Here is a 21,015-nt window from a genome sequence, read left to right on the forward strand (position 1 = left end):
TTCAAAACCTGGTCATTGTTTGCTAACTGCTGGGATGGTCTTAATCAGCGAAGAAACCAAATTTTCTGCCTGGGTTTTGGAAAAGCTCCTAAAATGTCTTTAAATTGATTTAGGGGAAAATGCTTAACAGAAGAAGAATTATTACTGCCCTGGAATAAATTCATTATAACTGACAAATGTTGTAACCACAGACCAAGAGTACTACATTTTGGGGACACATTACATCCCAAAGACAACTGAAGTTTCTGAATGCTATCATCAGATAATAAAAGCTGTTCAACAAGGATCACAGCCTCAATGTGCTGGTTAACAATTTATCCTCTTAGAATGTTCTGGGTGTTTGGTATAATTTCTCTACCGGGACCTAGTTTTCTCAAAGAAATTTTCTTCATGAGGTTTTATGTGATGACTCAAAATTTTTAAGGTAAAAGACTTCACATCACTTCAGTAGACATTTTCCCTTCCCACAATCCTGACTTGAGCTAAGTGAAGGGAGTTCCTGAATGATAAGGCAATTTAGTTCTAGGTTCCAGAAAAGTCCAAGTTTCCTAGTAGCTCAGATCAAACCAGACCCCCCCCTCCTTAGATTTAGGGAGAACTAATACAAATGCCTGAATCAGTTCCAGAAGCATCTCATGTCTTACTAAGGTCAGCAAACCTCTTCTAGGGAAGGCAGTTTCCTTCAGGCCTCAGTTCAGGCCACATTTGGTCAGCCTGTATTTGCATGAGTAAAATGTTTTCTCCCTTTTTAAAAATTCTTACATGATTGATCATGTATAAATTCCTATAATCCTACCCAGGAATAACCCACCATAGCAAAGGTTTCTAAAGTTGATCCCACCCCAGTCTGAGTGGGGATTCAAGTCTCTGAGGATAGGGTCCTTAAGGCCTTTTTAAAAATGCTCTTATGAGTGCCTCTGTGTGCTGCAGGACAAGGACTTCTGCAGTAGATCGACTGTAAGAATAACTGAAAGGGAGACAGAAATCACAGCAAGCAGAGGCAGGCAAGATTTGAACTTGAGGATTTAATACTATTGGGGGAATAAGATTTTTCTTTTTTAAAAAAAGCAGGCCTCTGCGGAGGGATCATGAACACCTCTGCTTCAACAGCTCCATCTTCAGCTAGGCTGGTTGCATCAGTGTGCTGATACTTTCTTCTACCTCTGAGAGCTTCTTCAGGACTTGATTGACCTTGAGCTCATCAAATTCCAAACACAGAAATTCAGATTCCTGGAAAATATAAAAGGATATTTTAGACAAGATACCCAAAACTATCCAAAGCTCTGGATCTGGTATGACCTATCTCCAAAGGCCAGGCCCTCTACCCAGCAAGCCTGACTTAGGCCTCAAAACCTAAATGATATTTTACCCACACAATCCCCTAAATGAAACTACCTTTATGAGATATTTCATAAATGCTAAAGAGATATACAAAATAATTTTTAAAGTAAGTACTTAAGTATTGGATTTCCCTGGTGGCTCAGTGGTAAAGAACCAGCCTGTCAATGCAGGATATGTGGGTTCAATCCCTGGGTCGGGAAGATCCCCTGGAGTAGGAAATGGCAACCCACTCCATTTTTGCCTGGGAAGTTCGATGGACAGAGGAGCCTGGTGGGCTACAGTCCATGGGGTTGCAGAGTTGAACATGACTGAGCAACCAAACAACTTAAATATTGCTGTTTTATAGATGAAGACTCTGGGACACGGGAAGGTTAACAAGTACCACAAAATCAGAAAAAGGCAGAGTCAGATTGTGAACTCCCTGTTCTGGCTGACTCCAAAGTCCATGCAGTCTCCATAGCACCCTGTAATAAAAACAATGGAAAGAGGATTTGGCTTGACTCTCTGTTTGCCTGGGAATTGTGCGCTTAGACTTAGCAGTTATATTAGAAATTATGACAAGCTGTGAACAAGTTGCTTGGGAAACATCAACCAGATAACTGAAAGATAACCAGATCTTGAAAACAGCCTTAAACATTTCTGAGGCCTTTCCACTTGCTGCAAGCCAATTCCCCCAAGATTGCCTCAGACCCATTCCTTTTAATCACTGTTAGGATCAATCTACGCTAAGCTAGGTAGATATTAAAGAAAAGTGTGGTGACACTTTGAAGTGTGGTGACAGAAGTTTCATGTACACTGGACAAATTCTAGATCCACTTTGACTTCAGAGACAAGGGGAAAGTATTATTGTGAGTGACCATACTCAAGGTCCTCAAGAACAGTAACCATATAATTTTACAGCAGTATGAATTTTTAGAGACCATATAAACCAGCTACCTTGTTTTTTAGGTCAAGAATTGAGGCCTCAGGCATGTTAAATGACATGCCTATTATCCTTCTGTTTGTTGATGGCATAGCCACCGGGTCAATGTTCTTTTCCTTATATTTTCCTTTCTCAATAAATGGCATTTCCCAACCCTGTCCAAAGTGGCATGGATCCCTCCCTTCAAAGAGAGGGATTCACTCTGTCATCAGCTAGAAGAACCCTCAGGATTTGATTTTGTAAAGTGCTTTTGCTGTTGGTGAGCAGCTGTGCTGTGTCCATATTGATGGCACTGAATATCCCCCAGGAGAAACAAGTACAGAGGGAAAGAAGGATGAGAGTTTTTCAAAGGGAGGAAAGGCAGCTTTCCTTGGCTACAAGGAACTTTTCCTCAAACATGTATTTAAACAGGAAAGGGGTATAGTCTCATATGTGAGCTTAGAAACTGCCAGGTTTTCATTTAGTTGAATTTAAAAAACAAGAAAGATGTTCCCTGTGTTTGAGCTACAGGCAGGGTAATCTCCTTTTGGAAATAAAAGCAGATGTATGACAAATTAGGTACTTCACTTGGCTAAATTAAGGACAGGTCTCAGATTTGAAAGCCTCTTATTCTTCATTCAGTGTTATGAGAACTTCATTGTTTTTGTTCAGTGGCCAAGTCATGTCTGACTCTTTGTAACCCCACAGACTGCAGCATGCCAGGGTCCTCTGTCCTCCACTGTCTCCCAGAGTTTGCTCAAACTCATGTCCATTGAGTCGGTGATGTTATCTAACCATCTCATCCTTTGCCACTCCCTTCTCTCCCTGCCTTCAATCTTTCCTAGCATCAGGGGCTTTTCCAATGAGTTGCTCTACGCATCAGGTGGCCAAAATATTAGAACTTCAGCTACACAATGTCCTTCCAATGGATGTTCAAGGTTGATTTCCTTTAGGATTGACTGGTTTGATCTTGTTACTGACCAAAGGACTCTCAAGAGTCTTCTCCAAAACCACAATTCTAAAGCATTAATTTTGGGGTGTTCAGTCTTCTTTATGGTTCAACTCTCATATCTGAACATTACTAATGGTTATAGCTTTGACTATACAGACTTTTGTCAGCAAAGTGATGTCTCTGCTTTATGATATGCTATCTAGGTTTTGTCATAGCTTTCCTTTCAAGGAACAAGTGTCTTTTAATTTCATGGCCATAGTCACCGTCCACAGTGATTTTAGAGCCCAAGAAAATAAAACCTGTCACTGTTTCCACTTTTTCCCCTTCTATTTGCCATGAAGTGATGGGACCAGATGCTATGATCTTAGTTTTTTGAATGTTGAGTTTCAAGCCAGCCTTTTCACTTTCCTCTTTCACTCTCATCAAGAGGCTCTTTAGTTCCTCTTCACTTTCTGCCATTAGAGGGTTGTCATCTGCATATCTGAGGTTGTTGATATTTCTCCCAGCAATCTTGATTTCAGCTTGTCATTCATCCAGCCCAGCATTTCCCATGATGTACTCTGTATAGAAGTTAAATAAGCAGGGTGACAATATACAGCTTTGACGTACTCCTGTCCCAATTTTGAACCAGTCCATTGTCTATGTCAGATCTTTAGCCTGACTTTAAAACATTTATAAATATTTGGTCTTTGAAACAATGGTCTAGGAACTAATAATTATCAGAGTCCAACATATACATTTAGGAACTGGCAGAAGAGATGATGTAACCCATGTTTCACCTCAGTGAGAAAAAGCCTGCTACAATAATAAATCACCTGATTTTCCATTTATATGGGAAGAGCTTATTAAGGACAATGTTCCTAGAGACAGGAAAACCTGAACAAAGTTTAATAAATAGCCAGGATATTTTCTGACTAAAGATCATTTATTTGTTGTAATTTTCAGTATTCAAATGATCTTTGATTGGACTTCTAAGTATTCATGAAGTTTAGTTCACTTTTAAGGGAAATCAAATACCAGAGAGAAGATGCAGGCTAACCAGAGTCTAAAGTTAAACAAATATTTCCCATGTACCCTCAAACTTCACCTCTCTCCCCTGGAAACAATGCAGACTAACAGTCTTAAAAAGACACCTATAACCATACATGACTCTTGAAGAAACAGTTTACTTGAAACTGCATTAACAAGGCCTAACTTCGTCTAGTTATGCTACCAAAATATTTTATCAGGAAATCAGGAGCCTTTCAACTGGGACTTATCAAATAGAGCTTTGTCCAAATTTTGCATTTGGCTGGGGTGCCTTGCAGAAAATACATCTAAAGCACTTGAAAAATATCTTTAGAAATGCAGTGAGGCTTTTCACCAGATGCAGGAAGTAAAAGAGCAATTGGAAACAGTTGATTTTTTCCTCAAAGTCATCCATCTTGATCTGGGCCTAACTAGTCATAATAATGAAAGATGATAAGACTAAATTTCTGTATTTAAGTATCTGAATCAAATGTAGAACCTGTTTCTTAGTAGAGTGTAGATACATCATCAGATAGAGTTAGAAAATGGTTCAGTTCAGTTCAGTCACTCAGTTGTGTCCAACTCTTTGCGAACCCATGGACCGCAGCACGCCAGGCTTCCCTGTCCATCACCAACTCCCAGAGTTTACTCAAACTCATGCCCATCGAGTCAGTGATGCCATCCAACCATCTTATCCTCTGTCGACCCCTTCTCCTCCCGCCTTCCATCTTTCCCATCATCAGGGTATTTTCCAATGAGTCAGTTCTTTGCAATAGGTGGCCAAAGTATTGGAGTTTCAGCTTCAGCATCCGTCCTTCCAATGAATATTCAGGACTGATTTCTAGGATTGACTGGTTTGATCTCCTTGCAGTTCAAGGGTTAATGGTTAGCAGGTATATAAGCAGATGCATCATTAAGAATATATATTCTGATCACGAGTACAGCAATGTATTAAACACAGGGGTTCTATTCCAAATTAGAAAAGAAAGCAAAGGTAACCTATTCAAATATTCTTTCCAAGTACAAAAGCTAAAAAAGTCATAAAATCCTAACAAGAGATCCTTGAGGGGCTACTCTCTCCAAACTAACAACAACAACAAAAATACCAAGCTAGCTTTTAATGACATCTAGAAAAGGACATCTTACATGTTCCTAAGAAGCTCCTTTCCCAGATAACCACTCTTTTATCAGGGAACTCTTATGTGTCAAGCCTAAATCTTTACTGTTTTAACTTAAACTCATTTCCCAGCAAGGTCAGAGAATATAACATTATTTGTTTATATAATAATTAAAGGCTGTTACTAAGCAAGTGTTTGGTTTCTCCATCTACATACTAAATAACCTTTTTGTTTGTACTATCATTTAAAAGACCTTTTTATCTAGGTCCAGCAGCCTACCATGACGAATTCTTTGGCAAAACAATACTATGATGACAAAAAGTGACTTATTTAAAACCTGTGTGCTCATTCGCTTCAGTCGTGTCTGACTCCTTGCGACCCTAAGGACTGTAGGCCAACAGGCTCCTCTGTCCATGGGATTCTCCAGGCAAGAATACTGGATTGGGCTGCCATGCCCTATTAAAAATCTAAGTAGAACCATTTAGAATAAATTCAACATAAGACAAAATAGAAATCTTATAGCCTATATCTTCTATATTATTTCCTGTGCAAGTTTCCACAAAGATTGATTGCAATTTATTGGTCATATTTAACATTATAATACAACTTCGGCAAATTCTAACATGTTCCAAATTTGGACAATGGAGGATGAAACTGGGAAAGGGTGCCTTAAGATCCCGCTGCTGCTGCTGCTAAGTCGCTTTAGTCATGTCCGACCCTGTGCGACCCCATAGACAGCAGCCCACCAGGCTCCGCCGTCCCTGGGATTCTCTAGGCAAGAACACTGAAGTGGGTTGCCATTGCCTTCTTTGTAAGATCCCGATAACCAATACTAATTCAGAAGGCCACATTTGGTGACCAGTTTCCATAAAGCTATTCCCCAATTTTTCTGTTGGCTGCATTTACTGACACAAAAAGACTCGTAGATGAGCACAAAGTTTTAGCCACAAAGCCTACCCCTCTGTTTAGGTTGTCCTTTCCTAAACTGAAATTAATCCTCTGAGCTGCAGCTCTGCCATTCTGAGTCTTCTGGAAAGGGAAAGAACGTTTGGCAAAGGTCAAAATTGGCAATGGTGTCTTGAAGAGGAATTAGATAATAAATAAGATAGCCAGGACTCTGAATATTGCCCACCAGAGAAGTTTAAAACAGCTTCATAGGTAAATCTGTGTTCATCACTCATTCCCATACTTTCTGCGGCTTTCTCAGAATTATACCAATACTGCTCCCAACTCCTTCAGGAGACCTGGAAATAGCTTCTCTGTAGCAAAGAATCCTCCAAGTTACTTCATAAGGAACCACTTGTCCAAAATTAAATTTTATAGCTCTCTGAAAACTGTGCTGATTATTCTCCACTTGTCCTTTTGATGTAGGAGATAGATGGGCTCCAGGTTAGACATTTAAAACTGGCCTCCTGTTTATATTTCACTGGACACAAAGAAATGGGCTTCGGGCTGGATACTTAACAACTCTTACCATTTCTTGAGACAAGAAATAGGTGGGCTCCAGTTAAGTAAATCATTTACAATCAGCCTCCTGTTTGCTCTCCGAAATGTAAATAGCCAGGTAAATAACCAGAGTTTGTTTCTTGTAAACATCTTAAGGTCATAGTCATGGCAAGGACAAAGAGAGGCAAAACCCTGTTTGAGTAAAGGATTAAGGGATCTCTACTTCCCCCTCTTTTGGGACAAGGGAGACACTACACATGAACAGAAAGGCTCCTTGTGAGTCAAAAGTCAAGAGATAAAGCCAGGCCATACATAATTGGTCTTGCTTCTTAACTACGCCAAAGCCTTTGACTGTGTGGATCACAATAAACTGTGGAAAATTCTGAAAGAGATGGGAATACCAGACAACCTGACCTGCCTCTTGAGAAACCTGTATGCAGGTCAGGAAGCAACACTTAGAACTGGACATGGAACAATAGACTGGTTCCAAATAGGAAAAGGAGTACATCAAGGCTGTATATTGTCACCCTGCTTATTTAACTTATATGCAGAGTACATCATGAGAAACACTGGGCTGGAAGAAGCACAAGCTGGAATCAAGATTGTCAGGAGAAATATCAATAACCTCAGATATGCAGATGACACCACCCTTATGGCAGAAAGTGAAGAGGAACTAAAGAGCCTCTTGATGAAAGTGAAAGAGGAGAGTGTAAAAGTTGGTTTAAAGCTCAACATTCAGAAAACTAAGATCATGGCATCTGGTCCCATCACTTCAGGGGAAATAGATGGAGAAACAGTGGAAACAATGTCAGACTTTATTTTTGGGGGCTTCACAATCACTGCAGATAGTGATTGCAGCCATGAAATTAAAAGACGCTTACTCCTTGGAAGGAAAGTTATGACCAACCTAGATAGCATATTAAAAAGCAGAGACATTACTTTGCCAACAAAGGTCCATCTGGTCAAGGCTATGGTTTGTCCAGTGGTCATGTATGGATGTGAGAGCTGGACTGTGAAGAAGGCTGAGCACCGAAAAATTGATGCTTTTGAACTATGGTGTTGGAGAAGACTCTTGAGAGTCCCTTGGACTGCAAGGAGATTCAACCAGTCCATTCTAAAGGAGATCAGTTCTGGGTGTTCATTGGAAGGACTGATGCTGAAGCTGAAACTCCAGTACTTTGGCCACCTTATGTGAAGAGCTGACTCATTAGAAAAGACCCTGATCCTGGGAGGGATTGGGGGCAGGAGGAGAAGGGGACGGCAGAGGATGAGACAGTTGGATGGCATCATTGACTAGATGGACATGGGTTTGGGTAGATTCTGGGAGTTGGTGATGGACAGGGAGGCCTGGTGTGCTTTGATTCATGGGGTTGCAAAGAGTTGGACATGACTGAGCGACTAAACTGAACTGAACTCCCAGAAGCCTTCACTTTGAGATCCATCTTGGCTGAGGGGTGTATGCACAACCCAGGGAAGGATCCCAGGGTAGGTCAGGTGTGAAAAAAGAAACCAGATAATTGGCCTGAAGGAAGACAAAGAACGGAAGAACTGACCTATATAAGTAGCTTAATCGCCTCTTTACGAGCTCCTCCTCACTAAGGGGAACACCCACACCCTTCCTCTCTGGGTGTGCATCTCTGCCTTGTTTCTGTCTTAACTAAAAAAAAAACTATTTCTCTATATGCTCTCCCACTCGTGCTATGTCTCTAATAATCAACATTGTACCTACATTTACAGTTTCTGCTCCCGTGATAAATGGGGGCAAAGATCCAGGGGAAAAGAACTTCTAGCCTCTAGCCCTTGCTGGTCTGGTGGCTAGGATTCCTGGTTCTCATCCAGGCTACCCAGGTTCAATTCCTGGGCAGGGAATTAAGATCTTGTGTCACTCCACGGCTCACTACTGCCTCGCCGAGATCACTTTCATACCATTCCCCACCTTTTTCTGCCTTGTTCCAAGTTCTCTAAGACTGTGTCACTCTCTTGTTCTTTGGTTTACAGCTGGGTTTTGACAAGAGAAGAGAGAGGTCAGGATATTTATTCCCCTACTCCCAACTCCTTCTCCTCTGCTATTTCCAGTATTTTCTATGTGTGGGTATCATTTCTTTATCTCCCACTTTACTTTCTGGCCTTAATCACTACTTCAGTATAGACATTAAGATAATTTTCTTCAGACTGTGAAAGTACATAACCACCAAATACAAACTCCAAAGACGAGCAGGGCAAGAATTTTTATCCTACCTAAGTTGGTAGAAAGGCTGCCCTCTAAGGGATGAAGAACAGTATGAACCAGCATCAGTATTTAATTTTCTCTATTATAATTTGATATTAAATTTTATATAATAGCACTTTGATATTAAAAAAGAACAAAAACAACAACAGTAGTAACAACTGTGCAAGGTGACATTTCATTAAGAATCTGCATCAAAGGTCTTGATACCAGACTACTGTCCTTATCTTTACAACCTGTCCTTATACCCTAAATCTAAAGCAATGGATAGCTTAGGCAGCAGCTTAAAACAATACTTTCCAAAAGAATACTTGTGATTTATAATGTTTATGAATCTTTCAACACAGATTTTTAGGAATACATCTTATTAATATAACCAATGGTCCTTACTCAGGCCCTTTTAATCCTGAGGAAATCCCCATTCCAAATATAATAGCTGACAAGTCCTACATTTACTGTGTAAAAAGCATGCTTTAGCAATTTTCCAAAAGGGAAAAACATTATGCTATAAATCACAAAGAAAATTATTCTATTGAAGATCAGAAGACTAAAATCAGACTCTTTTGGAAGCTAAGACTGAAACTTAATGACAGAGCAACTAAATTAAAATGATTTATCCTAAAACTCAATAGATGTCCCCATGTGCTAAGATCAAATATGGGACTAAGATATGGTAGTTTCAGAACCAGAGCAGCTCCCACAGGAAGTATTTACCTGTGCTCCCTCGGTCTCCTAGAAGAGGAGAGAGTACTCTCAGTGTAGTATAAAAGCATTAAGCATCACTGGCTAACAATTACTGAGTTTTCTGATGATATTATTCAGGCATTTCAAAGGACTTCTGTGAGGAAGACTTGACAACAGGAGTTTAAAGTGCTTAAAAATTAAAAAGTCTGCACTCTCACAAACTCTTATTACATTGAAAGATAAATTTTATGAGAAAACATGAATTTTTAATCAGTTAACTAGAAACTCAAGAAAGAAAAGAGACATCGGTACCCAGGGAGTTTCAGATCTACCACCGATGTAAGCTACTGCTAAACAAATCTAAGGCACCTAATTTCAGCTTTTCAAATAGTGCACATGGGTTTTACATAAAGTGGCACAATTTTTAAATAAAATAACATCAGATCTTCATTATTCAGAAACTGATTATCTGGATCTCTGCTGCTTGACTTCCTCCTCCTTTTGGGGGCCATCTTTTAAGTATTTCTACAAAATGGGAAAAGGAAGTGAAACTTAAACTGGTTAATATGACCAAATCATAGCAGCTCTGGAGGAGGTTTTTTAGAAATGGATATTAGAGCTATTAGAAGGAACTCTGTGACTTCACATAACTACTTTGGAAAATTATACTCATAAGGTTGTAATTTAAGCCAGAAAGATCTTCTTATCACAAATATTTCCCTTCTTTTAGTAACCAGGACTACTGTTCTCAGGTCAATGTCTTTAAAACAGAAAGACTCCCAGGAGAGGCAATATAAAAAAGTCACTTACACCTTTCTATCACTTAAATTGGGAGATTTATTTTCCTCCAGGAAGAATGAACCCAAGTAGCCTGCCTTAAAATACATGGTACCTATCATTAAGAGGAACTGCGGAAAGTGGGACAAATAGGTAGGGTACAAAACATAAAAGTAGGAAAATACCAGAAGCAAATCCTTCTCCTTATCACATAACCCATATCAGATGAACAGATCCACAGATGAAGGATCTTAAGCTAGTCTTACCCTAGATACAAACTCTCCATGCCTTTCTAATCACCTGATCACCAGGAAAACATGGTGAATTTTTATAGGAGGCATTAGCAAGATAATCACAATAAAAACCAAAGGCTGAATTTATACACACACACACACACACGTGGGATGCTTTCGTTTTCATCTGCAAGCTCAGGGCCTGTGACCCAAAAAGGCAATGAGATTCCAAGAACACTGTCCACTCAAAGCTGTTTGAATTTCTAAGAGAGAAAGTAGGAGTATACCAAGAATAGGACCCTAAAATTCTTTTGGTTGTAGATTTCTTAGCTGGAAAAAAATCTAGAGTTATGACCTAGAAGAAAACTGGACTGTTCTGCCAATGTGTGGTCAAATGGAGCATGTATTTTGGCCCAGGCAATCTGACTTGTTTCTGAAAGGGAGAAAATAGTTTTGACCTTACAAGAATGAGAGGTTCTTTTATTGGTCAATTTTTTTCTGTACTGCTAAACCAAGACTATCATTATTCATCTTTCCCCAAGATTTCTGAGCAATTTGACACTTATCTGCTCACCATCAGTGTATGTGCTTTTGCTCAGTCACATCCAACTCCTTTATGACTCTATGGACTACAGCCTGCCAGGCTCCTCTGTCCATGGGGTTTTTCCAGGCTAGAATACTAGAGGGGGGTTCCATTTCCTCCTCCAAGGGATCTTCCCGACCCAGGGATCAAACCTGCATCTCCTGCACTGGCAGGCAGATTCTTCACTGAGCCACCTTGGGAAGCCTCCATCAGTGTACAGTGAAAAGTAAAGGTACATCAATCTTCATTTTACCACTAAAAACAAAAGAAATCCAAAAACTAGCCTCACTTACATGAAGACTGAAATTCCCAGCTCTTTGATTCAACCCACTGCCAACTGACACCTACATTTGACCCTCAATTTGGACTCTTTCAAACCTGATTAATGTACATTTACAGATTAGACTGAGAACTAATTAGGCAGACCCAATTTTGTACTGATCTACATAAATACTAAACAACACTTAGTATTTTAGAAACACCCAACAAAAGAAAATCAATCTGCTGCCATGACTCAGGGAACTCAAAAGAGGGCTCTGTGATGACCAGAGGGGTGGGGATGGGTGGGAGGCGGGAGGGAGATTCAAGAGGGAGGGGACATATGGACACCTACGGCTGATTCAAGCTGATGTATGACAGAAATAAAACAAATGTTATAAACCAATCATAAATAAATATTAAAAATCAACAGAACCAAGTTATATAGATACTAAAAGTTCAATACAATGAGATTATTGGCTGATTTCTACAAAACACTGTGCTCTATTTCATTTTATAACTTCATTTTCAGCAGGATTTAATACTTAGCTGTTGAGATGTTCTGTATTTTGAAATACTGTGGCTGAAATATATTTTGGTAAAAAACTATTATTAGGTGCTCTTGTTTGATCTTCAGGAAATAATACAGAGTTTTGGCTAACTATAACTATGTTCTCATGTGACAATGGACAAAGGACCAGAGGACCAACTGTGAAACAGCTGAAAAGGCAAATCACACTGAGGGAAGGAGAAATTTCACTTAAATCTTAGAGAAACCAAATGATAAAACTCTTCAGCACAGGAGAAACAGAGTGTTGTTAATTTTACTTTGCAGTTCAAATTTGGGCCTCTCATCATTCCAGATGAGGTACCTTCCAGAGCAAACTCATTTGCAAACAACTTTGACAAACAAACTAAAATATATTTACATGAAAGGAATAGAGAAGATTTAAAAAAACACCTCACCAAGAGTAGTTTGTTTAGGCGATACCATTAATTAGACAGGAACAAAGTACGCAACAGTGCTTGCTTTCTAAGGGGCTCTTGATAACTTAGAGATTATGATGGGAGAAACACCTTAATACAGCCAATAAAAAGACAAGAGTGAAGCAATGAATGACAAACTCCTTGGCAGGAGGAAGACAACTAGAGGATGTCCAATTAGAGACCAGTTCCACAGCTCTGCCAACAGCACCACCTATCTATTCCCAGCTTCCTCAATGTGGTTTCTTCTAAGTCATTCATGACAGCATGATTAAGCAGAAATAGGCATAGTTAGAAAGCAGCATTTCCCTTCCATTTAGAGGAAGCAAGTAAAGCAAGGAGGGCAAAGGATGAAATGATGAAGAATAAAGGGACTTTTGAATTCAAAAAACACTGATTTGGGAGAAAGAGTTTGGGATGCGTTTTTTTTTTTCCCCCCTGGCAAGGCTATGGAGAGTGGGGACTAATTTTGTTGGGCTTCTAACCAACTCCAAATACAGTAACATTCTGAGGCACTGTAGGCTGGAACTGTCATTCCAAGATTTGAATTTGTGGGGGACACAATTCATTTCATAATAATCCTCAGTGCTTGGAGTGCACTGTGTTATCAGGCATCACCTAAGTGTTTGTGGTTATGATGATGATGATAAGTTCATACGAGTCTAGACTTGCTATTCATACTTTACAGAAAAGAATTTCTAGTAGTCCAGAAACAAGAAAGACACACACACTCACACAAAAGCTATCTTCTGACTGCTCAGGTCTGCCAGCCCCGTGTGGCAGAAGCCATCTCTGGCCTCATCCTTACTGAACTTGATTTTGAAATGTCATTTAATCAGTAAGGGCTGCCAGGATGAGGGTTGAAAAAAGGCACCAAAGAAATCTTTTCTAATCCTCACTCCCAGTGCCTATTTAGTACTTTGCTGCCATTCTGTGTTCCAAAGTCCAGCCCTAAAGACTGATTTGGAATCTGACACAACATTCTGTCAGAGAATATGAGGATGAGGGAAGAAGACAGGCCTTGCAGTCACTGAATGAAGTTAGTCACTAGCCTCTCTAGCTCAAAGAGTTTACTGTGAACTTCTGGAGCTAGCAGAAAGACAGGAGATTGCATCTTTATTGTCGAGGTTGAATCCTGGCATCACTTAGGTTGCTGGGGCTTTTGTCCATACACAATAGTCACCCCTCCCATCACCATGGTGTTTACAGTTTAGAAAGCCATTTCCCACGCACGACCTACATCATCTGACCCTTAGAAATGCCCTGTTACTAGGAAGAAGCCAAGCCAGAGGAAAGGTACTTCGAACTAGAAGGGACAGACCTTGTCCATCTAATCCCAAATCAGATCTTTTCAGCTATATTTGGAAGAAGATTTCATCAGAGAATGCAATGGATTTTATGAGTTTTGATATACTTCTGATCCAATTTATTGAGGAAAAGAAAGTAAGGTCTCATTTACTTATTACTGCCCACAGTTTCAGAAACTAGGATTATAAATTCAGTCCTTTGTGAAAGACAGAACAGGCAGTCAGGTCCTAACTGGTGAAGAAAAAGAATTTCTTTCTTTGTCACCATTCATTCAGCAGGTTTTGGAAGTAGTGGAAGGAATAGAAAACCTTGAGGGGGGTTCGAGGATCAACTCTGAAACTTGGGGGAAAATGAAATGCCTAAAGAAATGAAATGCCTCAATTAAAAAGAAGTCAGCCTGGAAGGCAGAAGTAGAAGAGATTGTGGGAAAAGTATGACAAATCTGAAGACATAAGCAAATGCAAGAAATGTCATCAGAAATGACAGTAATGATAATATTAATAGCAGTGATAACTAACAATAGCTAATATTTGTCGAAGACATCCACAATGCCAGGTATGACACTAAGTGCTTTACATGTATTATTTCACGTTGGTGAGAATTTTACCCCATTTTACAGATAAGGAAAGATGTACAACTTGTTTAAGACCACACAGGTAATAAGTGGTAGAACCAGTTTTTAAAAAACCCAAGTCTGGCTTCAAAGTCCAAGCACTTAACCATTTCACGATCCTGACTCACATTCATATATAATAATATAAAAACTAAATACCCACATGTGAAAGTTAGTCTATGACTAACTTTAACAAAGATTCAAAAGAAAGCTGACTGCTGACAGTATGATAACCCAAGGTTAATATGCAGAGATGCATTAAAGAGACTAAGTTCTTATTCGGGGGCAAGATGGCCTTTTATTCCCTCTCTCTTTCTGTGTGTGTGTGGCTGTGAGAGGAGGCAGAGAGGATTTAGTTACACATATAGCTACTTGTCCCCATCACCAGGTGCTGGAGGCAACATTTACTTTTGCTGTTCTACTGACTGGTGTGTGGAGCTCCCTGAGACTCCTCCTAGATCAATCAATCAGTTGAACCAAAATACTTGCTTAAATCTGGGGTTCTTCCCATCTACAATTAGAAGGAATTCCCAATTCTGCCTTGTTATCTAATCCACGTATACCAAATCATTCATCTTGAAAAAAATCACATCAGCATTTATAGGCACTTTTAGAATACACAAAGATAAATATTATCATTTTGCAATACATAAAAATATCAAATCATTATGTTGTACATCTGAAACTGATATAGCGTTATATGGCAGTTATAATCTCGTTTTTTTTTTTAAAGGAAAGAGAATGAAAAAGTATTGGAAAAAAGAAAGATGTGTTAAATCATGAATTTAAACCTTTAACGTCCTTCGTATTTTGTTGTTGTTCGGTTGCTAAGTTGTGTCTGACTCTTTGCAACTCCCTGAACTGCAGCACGGCAGGCTTCCCCTGTCCTTTACTATTTCTCGGAGTTTGCTTAAACTCATGTCCGTTGAGTCAGTGATGCGATCCAACCGTCTCATCCTCTGCCACCCTCTTCTCCTCCTCCCCCAAAATCTTTCTTAGCGTCAGGGTCCCCTTCAGTGAGTCGACCCTTGGGAGTCCCTTGGACAGTAAGGAGATCAAACCAATCAATCCTAAAGGAAATCAACTCTGAATATTCATTGGAAGGACTGATGCTAAAGCTGAAGCTCTAATACTTTGAAAGTGAAAGTTGCTCAGTCATGTCTGACTCTCTGCAACCCCATGGACTATACAGTCCATGGCATTCTCCAGACCAGAATACCGGAGTGGGGAGCCTTTCCCTTCTCCAGCGGATCTTCCCAACCCAGGAATCAAACCAGGGTCTCCTGCATTGTAGGCAGATTCTTTACCAACTGAGCACCAGGGAAGCCCTCATACTTTGGCCACCTTCATAGCTGTCCCACATCTATTCTCTAGCCAAGGCAAGGGTAAACAGGACTGGGTGGAGTGAAGAAAAACAGTACCCTTGATAATGCCCAAAATAGCATAATTCACTCATACATGATCAAGGTCTGACTGACAACCACCTAAAACAGAGACAGTATATGTGGCATATATATTGTTAAAAAAGAAAATTAACAAACAGTAGTAAAAGCAATTTTTATTCTACTTTGTAGTTTATTTCGTTAAAAAGAACACATTTACCACTCTGTTCAAGATTATGTCAGTAAGTCAGAAATATGAACTATCTAAGAGGGGCCAAAGAAGTGAGACAAAAACTTTAGTGAAAACAACTAACTATTTTGAAGAAAAGAGAGATGTCCTCAAAGGAGGTATAAGAAAAACATCTTGACAGTATGACTTATGTTTCCTCTTTGAAGTAACAGTCTATGTTTATCTCCTCAACTTGCTTCGGCAAGTTCTTTGCCAATGGAGGAAGCATGAATAGAATATGGTCCTCATCTCCTGGCCTAAGTTCTGTTTTGCAGGTTTCTAAAGAATTTTAGCCACATTTATAGAACATAAGGCATTTAAAATTTTTCATTACATAATTTCAAGTATATTAAAAACATGATAAAAATATGACTCTCCTACATTCTTTCCCCAGATTTACCATTTATTGAATTATTTACACTTTGCCACATTTGCTTTGTCATTCTCTCTCACAAACCACTTGAGAATAAGTAGGGGATGGTCAGGGTCTTTTATCCCTAAAGTTTTTAGTATATATTTCCTAAAGACAAGACACTTACTATATAGTCTGATATAAACACTATTTAACCCATTCTCTATTCAAATTTTATCAAATACCTCATAATGTCCTCTTTGAAGTTTTTTTTTTCCTATTCCCAAATCAAACTCACAGTCACCCACTGATTACATTTAGATGTCATGCATTTTTAGTCTCCTTTGACCTAGAACAGTTTTTCAGTCAACCCTTCCTGTGTTTCTTGATCTCAATATTTTTGAAGGATATAAACTAGTTATTTCACAGAATGTCAATTTGGGTTTGTTCGATTTCCTCATCTTTCTTCATGATGAGATTCTGTGTATGTGCAAATACCTATCTATTTCCTAGTTATCTCCAGTGATTAGTGAACGTGGGTTCTGAAGTTATAGAAACCTATATTCAAACCTAAATTAAAACTTCACTACTTTCTAGCTGTGTGGCTGGCTAAGTTTTAAATTCCTAAACTGTAAAATGATAACGGACCGGGTTGCTGTGAAGGTTGAATGAGATAACACATCCAAGGCAAAGTAACAGTCTGGAGTGGGGTAAACTGAATCTTACACTTCTCTGATTTTACCACAGTATCTCATACCCCAGGGACATTAAAGTAACATTGGTTGATTAAGCAGCATCTCTATCAACTCAGATTTACTATCACCAGGTCACCATTACCATTACCAGGTCACCATTACCATCACCAGGTTACAGTTGCCAAAAATGTGAACTTGTTTAGGGGACTGCTAGTGAATACCATCGGAGAAGGCAATGGCAACCCACTCCAGTACTCTTGCCTGGAAAACCCCATGGACAGAGGAGCCTGGTGGGCTGCAATCCATTGGGTTGCAAAGAGTCAGACACGACTGAGCGACTTCACTTTCATGCATTGGAGAAGGAAATGGCAACCACTCCAGTGTTCTTCCCTGGAGAATCCCAGGGATGGCGAAGCCTGGTGGGCTGCCGTCTATGGGGTCTCACAGAGTAGGACACAACTGAAGTGACTTAGCAGCAGCAGCAGCAGTGAATACCGTGACTAAAAGTGGTGTTAGGAGCTCAGGTGCAAGTCTGTCCCTTCCTGTCAATTTGTCTCTGTCAATTCTAAGAAAGAATAGAATACCCAAATCAAGCAATTTTCTTGTAGTCAAATTGAGAGATAATTTTAATACTCAACAATAACACTGAAAATCAGGAAGTCCACAGTTAAGATGCCATTCTTCATTTCCATAATTCCCTTGCCCAGAGCAAGATAGTAAGGGAGCTTGAGTACAGAGTATTTCCAATCTATTGGTTCAGCATGATGATCTCATCCTCCCCACGTTCTCTTAGAAAACAAAAAAATTATTCTATTTATGTTAAATTACTCCTCTATGTCAGAGATTAAAACCAAACCAAACAAACAAACAAAAAGGAGTATAGTAGCTGAACCAATTCTTCAAAGTATTGAAGATACAGATATACAAATCCACTTTTGAGATTTGGAATCGAATTTAAGTGTTATTTTTCTAGGTTACTATCTCAAATATATCACCATTTTTGTTTTCCCCTCAATTAGAACTTCAGATGCAAGTTAAATGATCCCTAGGGGAAAAAAACAAAATGAAGCAAACAAGAAAATTCCTGTGTCCTACATTTCAAACTGTGAGAAGGGGCCTCCAGCAAAGCAAAAGGAAAATAATGGTCTCATCACCATGCTAAAATGAAGGCTTACATCTGTAGTCTGAAACGACAAGAGAAAATTTTTATGTGAAGCCTTTATCTTCATCAGTGAAGAGTAAAAATACTATAGTATGAACACAGAACTTCCAATAATTCTGTCATTTATTGGACAGAGACCTTAAGTCTGAGTCTGCCTTCAAGAAATACTCAGATTAAAATGAACTGTTTTAGAAATGGGAATTCTCAACTGGAGGTTAAGTCTAAATGTAAGACAATGATGATGCTATATACCCTGAAGGTCACTATTAACCTCTGTTCTTTAGGACATAATGGCTCATAATTGGACATTTCCAGAAAGTAATAAATACTTTTGTAAACATCTTTAGGGAGAAAAGCACTTCTCAGCCACTCCGCTGCATCACCCATTAAGATCCTACTCAGTATTATGTTTAAAAGTTCAGTATATTTAAGACATTTTGAAGGTTAGGGTCAGAAAGGAGTATGTAAATATGTGTAAACTCTGGCATTTCATACTCTGCTTCCGTCTCCCCCTATAGGAAGATCAAGAAATGAGACCTCTCCATGATTACACATGAAACCCAAAGCAATATTATGAAGGGAAAAAATCACTGGTTTGAGAGTTAGACAATTTGCATTTACACATGGCTCCACTATTAACAGCTGGGTGACCCTGGGACAAGCTCAGGTTTCCAAATCTAGAAAAATGGAAAAATAATAGCTATCTTATATGACTCTTATAAAGACTAAACTAGATAGCACATATGCAAGCACCCAGCACCGTCTAGAGTGAAACAGGCCCTCAGTAAATGTTAGTCTCGGACTTCACTGATGGTTCAGCGTTAAGAATCTGCCTGCCAGGGCAGGGATACGGATTCCATCCAAGAGGATTCCACATGTCAAGGGGCAACCGAGTCCATGTGCCTCAACTACTGAAGACTGCGCGCCTGAAGCTCTTGCTTTGCAATCAGAGAAGCCATCACAATGAAAAGCCTGAGCGCGCCATCTAGAGAGTAGCCCCTGCTTGCTGCAACTAGAGAAAAGCCTGCACACAGCAACAAAGACCCAGAGAAGCCAAAAATAAATTTAAATAAAATAAAATTTTAAAAACCGTAAACAAAAAATGTTAGTGTTTCTTTCTATTGTGTTACACACCTCCTGTCCTCTGACACTTTTTTTGCTGAACACTTTAGCTACAGCCCTGTTTTCTTCAGAACAGACACTTCGCTCTCAATAGTGACAGTCATGTGAAAGACTGCTAGGACCTAACACTGTCCTGGAGAAACAAAAAAGTTCTCACAGTGGGAAACAGCACCAACGGCTTCAGGCTATGAAAAGCCCCAAACAGTAAATCAACTTCTGCATGTTTTTACAGTGTTGTTTAACATCCTGAAAGCCCTGTGCTCTTTCAACAGTTTTTTCTCCCTGCAAGGATCAGGCACATGATTTGCCCTCTTTTGCCTTCTTAATAGAGGTCTTTATTCAACATGACCACCCAATGGATTCAAATATTAGGAATTAGCAACAGCCAAGCTCAACCATGAAGAAACTGGCAAAGCCTCAGGACTAAACAGTAAGCCCTTCTTAACTTCTCAGAATCTCAACTTTTATGCTTTCTGTTTTTGGAAATAGCAGACTTGCTGATGCACTGGTTCAAACATGTCTGTGTATTTCCCTCGCCTGCATTATCACAAAACTTTTACCATGTAGAAGACTTCCCGCTAAAGTTCAGAATCTTGAACACTGCTTGTAATCCAATAAAGCAACACTTCCCAGCCTCTCCCGCTTCATGGCAAAAGACAGACCTTAACACAGGACACTTCTGAACTAAAGGGACTTGAAAGTATTGATGGCCCCAAAGGGCCAAATACAAGCAGCACTGAGAAAAAAGGTATACAAATATAAACCTATTTGCCACTTGACTCTTTCCCCGGAGTAGGAAATGGCAAACCACTCCAGTATTCTTGCTTGGAAAATTCCATGGACAGAGGAGCCTGGTGGGCTGCAGTCCAGGGGGTTACCAAGAGTCAGACATGACTGAGCAACTAAGTGTGCACGTGCACACACACACACACACACACACTTTTATCACAGAAAATTCTTTAACTCCAAGCTACTCTAGGTCAATGTCCACTCTCCTTCATAAGGCTGACCACCCATGTCAGACCTAAAGGAGAAAGTCAATGTCAGAAAAACCACCAACATTTGATGCGGGGCAGCAGGTTCTCAATGTAAGGATCATAAAACACTAAGTAAATGAATCAGAGATCAGATACTTATTAACTGTCTCATATCTGCTAGGTATAGTTCTAAACAGAGAAGTCAATAGTAAGCAGGATGGAGACTCTGCCCTTGAAGAGCTAACATTCTAAAGGGAAAAAAGGCAATAAATTAAAACAATTTAAAAGGCAATTTCACCAGATCATGTAGGTCAATATTTTTGATGTACAAGAGACACGTAGATCAAGACTTCTGACATTCAGAATTCCCCAGGTCCAGTGGTTAGGACTCCATACTTTCATTTCAGAGGGTCCCAGTTCAATCCCGGGTTGGGGAATTAAGATCCCCCAAGCTGTGCAGTGTAGGAGGAAAAAAAAGACTCTTGACGTTCTGAGAAAACTGCTGGCCACTTTCCAGGTAGTTTACTCAAGGAAGAAAGAAGACTGAACAAATTATAAGCTGCTGACACTGTACTGTACTGTGCTCAGTCGTGTCTGACTCTTTGCGACCCCACGGACTGTAGCTTGCCAGGCTCCTCTGTACATGGAATTTTCCAGGCAAGA

At 39.6% G+C, this 21,015-nt stretch overlaps 1 protein-coding gene across 1 annotated transcript in view; it reads right to left on the reverse strand.

The window, feature by feature from the left end:
- Nucleotides 1-1,006: 1,006 nt before the first annotated feature.
- Nucleotides 1,007-21,015, reverse strand: part of COMMD1 (copper metabolism domain containing 1) — a 187,624-nt gene continuing 167,615 nt past the window's right edge. Inside the window, exon 3 of the mRNA XM_065927261.1 lies at nt 1,007-1,230. Coding sequence (XP_065783333.1) covers nt 1,123-1,230 — 108 coding nt within the window. The 3' untranslated portion in view covers nt 1,007-1,122. The remainder of the gene's footprint in view (nt 1,231-21,015) is intronic.

The sequence above is a fragment of the Muntiacus reevesi genome, chromosome 3, assembly GCF_963930625.1.
Source record: "Muntiacus reevesi chromosome 3, mMunRee1.1, whole genome shotgun sequence".
NCBI lineage: Eukaryota > Metazoa > Chordata > Mammalia > Artiodactyla > Cervidae > Muntiacus > Muntiacus reevesi.